The sequence below is a fragment of the Centropristis striata genome, chromosome 1 (assembly GCF_030273125.1).
Source record: "Centropristis striata isolate RG_2023a ecotype Rhode Island chromosome 1, C.striata_1.0, whole genome shotgun sequence".
Classification (NCBI taxonomy): domain Eukaryota; kingdom Metazoa; phylum Chordata; class Actinopteri; order Perciformes; family Serranidae; genus Centropristis; species Centropristis striata.
Genome location: NC_081517.1, coordinates 41000120 through 41009440, shown reverse-complemented (window position 1 = coordinate 41009440; position 9321 = coordinate 41000120). Strand labels below are relative to the sequence as shown.

Sequence of the window (9321 nt, the reverse complement as noted above, 5' to 3'; positions counted from 1 at the left end):
TTTCTGTGAAGAGTATACATTGCCTCAAACTCCATCCTGCACATCGATGATTAAAAGAGTAAAAACAAAATTTAAACAAAATAAAACCAGCATGCTGTATTTCCCAATTGCCTTGCCTACGTAAGGGGACTTTCAAATGTAGGCTTACAAATGCACCTGAGAAAATACACATAAATTAAGAGCCCTCTTATGTAACAAGTCAACCCAGAGGAAGCTATATGAACCAGGGGATAAAGTGTTCAGTAGTATGCCATGCAGCATGTTGTCCGTGAGGTGAGCACCAGCATTTACAGCCTTTGTCTTTTCACCCAAACTTAGTCCTTGTACTCCGTGTACTTTTTGGCCGATCCATGCACCTTGCTGGCGGGGTATTTCAGTCGGTTTAGGGCCATTTTACGCAGCACTGCTTGAGGAAGATCGACGTGACACTTTTCGGCGAGCTCCACCAGGTAGATCATGACGTCGCTCAGCTCCTGTGCCAGTTGCTCCCGCTCGGACTCGGTCCAGCTCGGCAGGCCCTCGGCCACCTCACCCTTCCACTGGAACAGCTCCGACACCTCGCCTACCTCACCCACCATGGCCAGGAGCAGGTTGCGGGGCTGGTGGAACTGATTCCAGTCCCGTTCGTCTGTGAACTCCGCCTGCATCCGCCTAATGTCCTCCAGGGTGGGCTCGGGGCTGAAGGTGAACCTCTCTGCTCCGGTCCCTCCGTTCTGCAGCTTGGACGTCTCCTCCTTTGCTACTCCGTTTACCCCGGCAGAGTGTGATTTGTTTGCAAAAGCTTCTTTAGTGCCATTTAAAGACGCCGATGGCACGTCACCATTTACTCCACAGGCGTTCTTTCCGTTTGAAGCCATCATGTTGTATGAATTTTAAACGCAGTGCCACTTAAAACAAGTTTTAAGGTCTGTAAATAACCTACTCGGCAGCCACCATGTGAAGAAGTCCCGCCAGTTGTCGAAACGGAAGTGACGTAACTCCTGTCGACAAACCGGAATCTTACCAAGACTGGGATTTGTAGTCTTAACAGAAAATTATCTGCGTACACACTCATATAAAATGTCATTTTAAGAAACTACAACTCCCGTTTTCACTGGAACATTACAACATGGCTGCCTCCTGTGTTGCAGTAAGGGAGTTGCTTGTACATAATATGAATAAACAGATATTAATATTGTATCCAAAGGCTCCGTGTGTTATAAGACGGATAAGCACATCGAGCAGACGATGTGACAGTCAACCGCAGCCGAGAGTGAAAAGGTAAGTGAGGCTGATCAGAAGGAATATTTGGTGTTATTATGCCCCTGACCTGCCACTACTAACCTGTATGAGAGCAGTAGTAAAGCAGCTGGTATCCATATCATCATTCCTCCGATTAAAACTGTGACCACTCGCTTATTTTACCGAAAAAAATGAAAGCTGTGATCAAATTGTGACTCGTTTTTCTTTCTTTGATATCACCGGCTGAGCAAACTAACTCGTAACTAGGGTGAAGCAGAAGTTATGTTGCTATGGTTACTTATAGTTGCTACGAACTGATTTATAGCGCCGGTTAAAGTCAGTTATCCGCATCAAATTATATAGTGATTTAGTCTTGTATTTATTTTCCAGACGTGACACTTGCAAGAGCCAGATATGTTTTTTGAAAAGGGAAGAAATTGGAACAATTAATTACTCCCTTATATGGATCAAATTCCAAAAGCAGTGGATCCTACACTTCCCATAATGCAACTCAGGAGCATCTTTTTGTTATACCCTCCCTTCCTGTCTTTCAAACTACATGCTTTTAGTGTTTAAAGTGTTCTGTTAGGGATGGGGGATAACAATATACACCAACTGGCCACTTTTTTAGCCAGCAAGGTGTACCTAATAAAGTGGCGGTGTGGTCTTCTGCTGCTGTAGCCCATCTGCTTTAAGGTTGGACATGTTGTGTGTTCAGTCTTCTGCATACATTGGTTTTAACAAGTGGTTATTTGAGTCACTGTTGCCTTTCTATCATCTCCAACCAGTCTGGCAATTCATCTCTGACCTCTGGCATCAAGAAGGCATTTTGGCCCAGAGAACTGCTGCTCACGGGATATTTTCTCTTTTTCAGACCATTCTCTGTAAACCCTAGAGATGGTTGTGCATGAAAAACCCAGCAGATCAGCAATTTCTGAAATGCTCAGACCAGCATGTCCGACACCAACAACCATGCCATGTCCAAAGACACTTTAATCATCTTTCTTCCTCATTTGGCTGCTCCGTTCAAACTTCAGCAGGATTTATTGTCCATATCTACCTATCTGCCTAAATGCATTGAGATGCTGCCATGTGATTGGCTGATAGATATTTTCATTAATGAGCAGTTGAGCAGGTGTGCATAATAAAGTGGCTGGTGAGTGTGATGTCACCATTTGGTATGTTTACTGGTAATTCAACAAATACAATTATATTTATTATTATACATTATACATGTAAACTAATGGGAAGGATGCAACTGTTGCATTGGATGTTAAGTAAACTGACACGTCACATAGACTTCACAAAGAAACAAAACGTCTTCTTAAAGATTTGATTTTGCTGGAGTTATATAATCACCAATTGCGAGTCTTTACATAGCACTGTTATAGCATTGTGGGACAAAAGTGTACATTAAAAGCAGACTAAAACATTTTTAGGATGCATGCTGACTTTTTTTAACATACTTACAGTACAGGCCAAAAGTTTGGACACTCACCTTCTCATTCAATGCGTTTCTTTATTTTCATGACTATTTACATTGTAGATTCATCAAAACTATTAATGAACACATATGGAATTATGTACTTAACAAAAAAAAAGTGTGAAATAACTGAAAACATGTCTTGTATTTTAGATTCCTCAAAGTAGCCACCCTTTGCTTACTAGAATATAAGACATGTTTTCAGTTATTTCACACTTTTTTGTTAAGTACATAATTCCACATGTGTTCATTAATAGTTTTGATGAATCTACAATGTCAATAGTCATGAAAATAAAGGAAACGCATTGAATGAGAAGGTGTGTCCAAACTTTTGGCCTGTACTGTATTTTTGTCACTTTTTTAGTTTTAAAACATTACAAACTCATAGGCTGCTTAGTGTGTGGTGGTGATTTAAGACTTCCTTTAAGGCTTCTTTTTTAAGTGTATTCAAACATTCATCGGGGAGTGTATAGAGCTTCTTTTTTGGCTGATTTTGTTCTCTCTCTCAGTGCTCCCCAGCAGCTGGTTGGAGTGGTGGGTTTGGAGGTCCATGCCCAGATTAACTCCAACACCAAGCTGTTCTCCGGCTCATCGGTTCGCTTCTCTGCTCCTCCAAACTCCCTGGTGTCGCACTTTGATGCATCCTTACCGGGCACATTACCCGTAAGTATTGTTTAATTCACTTTCCGCAAAGAAAACCTGTTGTTCCGTGATGGCCTTCTTGTCAGGTCACGAGGTAACATCTCTGTGTGTCCTCAGGTTCTGAACAAACGATGTGTCGAGGCGGCAGTAATGACAGGACTGGCTCTCAATTGCACCATAAACAGGAAATCACTGTTTGACAGGAAACACTACTTCTACGCTGACCTCCCTGTGAGTTTTCCACTCTCTGTCCTCAATTGTAGCATTCTCTGCAACATTTAGGTCTGAATAGGTGGGAGCACAGACATTAGTGGGGGTACTTTATCTGACAAACAGCAGGGTAAAGACACTATAGTCCTGCACATCATGCTGCATCGTTGCTTTTGCTCTCATATAAGCAGTCCTCATCTGCCTCCAACTTTCCATCACAGCTTCCCCACTGAACTCTCCCGTCCATGAGCTCTAATTGAAATAGTGAGCAAGTCTTGCTGAAGCAGCAAAGATACTATTGGCCACACGTACAGACGAATGGCAACGAAAGCTGTTAAAGAAAATTACCACTGTTTTTTCTCCTGCTAGCTCATTTCCTTCAGCACACTTCTATTTTTACATTATCCACAGGTCATTTCCCTCCCTGTGCCTGTGCTGACAATTTGGGGGATGGCTTTATTTTACTCCCATAATTTGGATCATTATTGGAGATGTAAAATCTGTTGGTAGTTTTGTTTAACTGGACAATTCTAGGTTTTGTAAATTTGATTATAAACTGTCTGAACTAATTACGAAAAATGACAATTAAATGAAAATATTTGTGAACTTAAGATAACTCTATTCTTCAGTAGTTGCCCATAATGAACCTCATTTAGATACAAGCCATTTTATTAGTGTAGGCACTGATGTTTTCTAATGGTGGGTTCTCATTGAAACTTCTCCATATAGTTACCATTGAGTCCTTTTAAAGGCATTAATTCACTGATTTATTTATTTATTCAATATCAACTTAAAGGGAAGCAAAACAAACTGTAAAAACAACAGTGATACATTATTTACATACATTTGATATAGTGATCATGTAGCAGTTTTTTTTACACATCCAGCAGACACGAAGCACAATTAGTATTACGTTGCAGTCTTGTCTCTGTCGCTCTGATGAATGTAACTCTAATCCTCCTTATCCTTTTTTATATTTGAATCTTTTTTTTTTTGTATCTCCACCAGCTCTTGAGGGAAATATCTGGCTCTTTAGCTGCTACACGCTGCACTTTGTTAACCAGCTTGTCGTTAACTTTGTTTTTCTGATGTTTGGTGCTGGGAAATTACCATGCTGTGTTTCAGAGATTTTCTTACTGAAAGTAGCTGCCTGCTGTGATTGGGAGTGATGGTGATGAGAGCAGTGAGAATGAACCAAGACGGTAAACAAAAGTAAACAACTAGGAATGCAGACTAAACACCAAAACAATGAGGTGAACGATGCTAAAATCCCCCGTTGAGCTGAGAGGAACTGCAGTCGGGTGGTATTTTGCAGCTTTAAAGCGACTATAATTTTTTATATTTTTAGAATAACAATGTATCCAATAGCAATGTTAAACCAATTTTACAATGACAACATGTTGGGTCCCTGCAGCTTCATTGAGCTTTATAGTGAGTTTCAGGCTGTCCAGCCCACAAATTTACAATTCTGATTCACTCTCACTGCTCTCATAGAGTTGTTTACAACCGCGCCAATCGGCTGCTGTGAATCAGTGAAAAAGCTATAATCTACTGTTCACTACCCGCTCAGCACCAAACAACAAGCACAGTTAGCGACTAGCTGGAACAGTGGACAGAGTGCATCATTTAGCAGCTAAAGAGCAAGATATTTCCCTCAGGAGGTGGTGGACGCCAAAAACAGAGCTAGAAGAGATTAAATAATGGACTTATATTTGCCCAGTGGCCAGAAACACAACTCTTAATTAATGCTAAAAGTTATTGCTAATTGAATAAAATGTTCACTGCTTGCTTTCAACATTCACCAAATCAACTTAAAAATATATTTGTTTTTGCAGGCCCCGAGTGCCAAATAAACACTTTAGTTGAGCTTTAAATTCTGCTTATTGTAGTTTTCAAATTAAAAAATGACTTTATTTATCCCCAAGGGGAAATTCAGTTAGTCTGTTAGCTCTTGAAGAATAAGACAGCCTGATGGCTGTAGGAGAGAAGGATCTTTTGTATCTCTCCGTCCTGCAACAGCAACTGCTGTTTTTTTGGTCCATAAAGGTTTTGTGTCAACATGATCTCACAGGAATCCGTGAAATAGCCACGGATTTGCTTAACTCAAAATCCGTGGAATAGCCACGGAATCACTCAAATTTCCGTGAAACTGACACGGATTTCGCTACAATGCAAGTTAATGACAGTCATATCCCGTGGCTATTCCAACATACAAAGTGATTATGTACATTCAATGAGTGAATATTTAGAAAATAAAACTTATATTTCTCGCTAGAAATGTGATCAAAATCCATTTTTATGCAGAAACTAAGTCAAAATATTGACTTTTTCACTAGAAATGAGAGAACTGTCCGCCATGTTTTTTGTTCTGACCGCCGGGACCTTGAAAGTCACGTGACTTGGAACAAACCAATAGGAAAAAATATCCATGGAATAGCCACGGGATATGACTGTCATTAACTTGCATTGTAGCGAAATCCGTGTCAGTTTCGCGGAAATTTGAGTGATTCCGTGGCTATTCCACGGATTTTGAGTTAAGCGAATCCGTGGCTATTTCATGGATTCCTGTGAGACCAGGTTCTTTTGTGTAGTGGATAATCTGGGTATTTTAGGATGGCCTCGAACATGTTGACAGGTCATCTCTCCACCACCTCCTCTAGTGTGCCCAACCTGGCTCCAACCACAGAACCAGCTCTTTAGACCAGTCTGATCATCTCTGTGTGTGATGCTGCCTCCCCAGCAGACTGCAGCATAAAACAACACACTACCACCACAGACTGATAAAACATCTGCAGCATCTTACTACAGATGTCCAGAGATCTGAGCTTCTTCCTATTTGCTGTTAAACAATCAAATAGGTGACAGACATTTTTGCCAACATGGTATTTAAAGAGTTACATGTCATGACATGGGGATGTGGTTAGCATGTAAATATTGTGGTAAAGGTATTCCAACAAAAAAAAACCCCACCTCTTCAACAATGATATTTCTATTCAACAGTCTTGCATAAGTGATGATCACTTTGCTCTCTTTAATGGAGTGCTCGCATTGGCAAGGTCTCACTAGCGCTCAGAGCCCAGGGGTAATTTTACTGCCATTATAAGTGACATTTTAAGGCTTGGAATAAAAAGACAAAATGTCATGGGAGTCTATGGTGACTTGCCCAACAGAGACCTTTTTATAAATATCTAGAATTTCTCGGAGGAAAGGTGCTGGAGATTTTTGCATTTTGAGTGTTCACAGTCAGTCGTTCCCTGGTAAGATAATATGCTAACACAGCTTTGGGCAAGGTAATGAGGAGGGTAATTATGGGCTGAAGAACTTGAGAGACAGATTTCCTTTGGTAGTATTTCATAGAAACTGCCCAAAGAAGTGGCTTAAAATGAGTGGATTCATGAAGTAGCAGGCAACATGCTGAGTATGAGCTCCAGCTGGTATTTGTATTGCTGTATGTTTATTACTGTACAGCACTTTGATATTTCTGATTAGTATCTGCTCTAATTCCTTTACTAGTATTATGAAAATGTGACTGATAAGGCTTACTGGAGCACAACAGTTTTCTGTAGATCTTGATAGATGGAGTTTATTTCCTCATTTAATATTTCACAGTCTTACTGGTTATCACACATATGCAGCAATGCACATTTTAACCACAATGGCAGGGATACATTATCTCCCCAGAAAGTCCATGTATCTTGAAATTCCTGCAAAATCCCTTCCAGAAGCGTAGGGATTACTGTTGGGTTCCTCTTGCTCTTTTGTGTGTTTGCCGAAGATTGCATCACCTCCTTTGGAATAATTCTCAACAGTTGACACACACAGCAGGGACGATAATACCCGATTGCAATTTTTTATTTTTCCACGAGATCTCCCAAACAACCCATGCCGGCCGGCTGAGCCTGAAACTTTATTTGTGTTTTAGATGCACTGTGTGCACTGTGCACAGTACCTGCTGTTGCCTTGTTTAAAATAGTTTAGTTTGCATTAGTGTCATCAGCTGCTCCAAAAGACGTGATGTTGTGTGAAACAGCTTGATAAACTGAAGTCAGAGTGGTTTTAATTATGCAGATGATGGGGAATTTCTCACATTCGACCTAAAGTTTTAATGTAATCAATGCTCATAAAACCAAACCAGTGGCAGGAAACGAGGGAGAAATTATCCCGCCCTTGAAAAATACATTTGTAAATTGCGTTGTACATTATTGATATGTTCCACTAGAAATCCCTGATTGCATTTTGTAAAACACCACAGTTGCTCATTAAATGATTAATGCGGCTGTCCAACCAGCATCCCCTCTTTCAATTGGAATGGCAGACAAGGCAAATACAGTAAATAAAGTTTTTAAACAGCCTTTTAATAACATGCCTCAGTGGCTCCACACTAACCTACAAGCAAAAGCAAATAATTATAATTTCCTTGAGATATTAGGTCTCTAAATAAACAGACGTGTCCTGGCTATAGAGGCTTTGACATGCGTTTAATGAGCCCTGTGACCCCCCGTGGGCAGCTGAGGAAAAAACATCAGCATGCAGGCACAAGAAATGAGATGGCTGGCTGAGTCTTGTTTGTTTAGTGACTCTTAAATTAGTCAGAGAATGACTCAGCAGCTCAAACATGGAAATGAGTGTGCTGTATGTACAGTATACGTGTAACTTTGGTTATAAAGAGTGTAAGGAGTCACAAGGAGTGTTTAGAGCATCCCCGCTCATTAGGGCCTGGAGAGTAATTGGGAAAAAACTTAATGTGGCTGCAGGATCTTATTAGCAACCGACCTGCCTCACCCTTCATTATGTGGGAACAGCAGTTGATTTATTATGGAGGAAATGCAAATAGTCTTCACTAGTACAGATGCTCCCTTACATCCAGTGCGGCGTGCTCATGCTTTTTACCCAGCAGATACAAAACCCTTGAAAAGATTAAGTAAGAAACTGGGGATTTCTGATAAGCTGTAACAATATTCCCCAAATCCAGCAGATTTAAAGATTGAATCCACGAAGAAGAACGGGAATTGAAGAAGAAAATCCTCTCCAATAGTGTGTTTTTTCTCCCTCACTCTTCTGGGTTCAAAGAAGGAGGTGTGGAGGTGATTGATTGTGTCGATCAGGCACATTGTACAGAGAGCCAGTGACTAACAGCCCCCCAATCTCTTCTCCCACGTCCTCACTCTCTTTAGCATAAGTATGATTAATGTGTAGTTCCTGTGATGGGGTTGCCATAGTAACGTGGGGAATTAATACTTGGGGCAGCAGATTCTTTAAGGAATAGAAGAGCGGATGAAATATTTATTCTTTTGCTTTTCTGAGTAGGAACCTTGAGTGAAGTGGCAGCACTCTTGCTGAATTATAATGACAGGACAGCCAATCAGCCAGCGCTGTCTTTAATTGATGCTGCCTGCCTCACCTTTACATAGGCCCCTGACACTGACTGCGGCATACATCACTGTTATTTCACTAAAAGACTACCTACCAGAAAAAAACGGTGTCTTACGTCCACAATTTGATGTATTTTCTGTTGAAAAGGGATTTTTCGAAATGAGTTATCGTTCCATTCATGGCAAGGGAAGGCAAGTTTAATTATATAGCACATTTCAGCAACAAGGCAATTCAAAGGGCTTTACACAAGACATCAAAACCAACAAAAAAAGGATATTTACATTAAAAATTAAAAAAGCAAATATATATATATATATATATATATATATATATATATATATACATATATGCAGCAGATTCAGAATGCTGCTGCTAGAATCTTCACTAAGACC

General features: G+C 40.4%; 2 protein-coding genes across 2 annotated transcripts in view; one reads left to right on the top strand and one right to left on the bottom strand.

The window, feature by feature from the left end:
* dctpp1 (dCTP pyrophosphatase 1) overlaps positions 1 to 1012 on the bottom strand; it is a 1298-nt gene extending 286 nt beyond the window's left edge. Inside the window, exon 1 of the mRNA XM_059342459.1 lies at positions 1 to 1012. This exon is cut by the window's left edge and continues 286 nt beyond it. Coding sequence (XP_059198442.1) covers positions 315 to 860 — 546 coding nt within the window. The 5' untranslated portion in view covers positions 861 to 1012 and the 3' untranslated portion in view covers positions 1 to 314.
* An 11-nt stretch (positions 1013 to 1023) lies between these two features.
* gatb (glutamyl-tRNA(Gln) amidotransferase, subunit B) overlaps positions 1024 to 9321 on the top strand; it is a 29143-nt gene continuing 20845 nt past the window's right edge. The window contains exons 1-3 of the mRNA XM_059342448.1: positions 1024 to 1260; positions 3214 to 3367; positions 3464 to 3577. Coding sequence (XP_059198431.1) covers positions 1109 to 1260; positions 3214 to 3367; positions 3464 to 3577 — 420 coding nt within the window. The 5' untranslated portion in view covers positions 1024 to 1108. The remainder of the gene's footprint in view (positions 1261 to 3213; positions 3368 to 3463; positions 3578 to 9321) is intronic.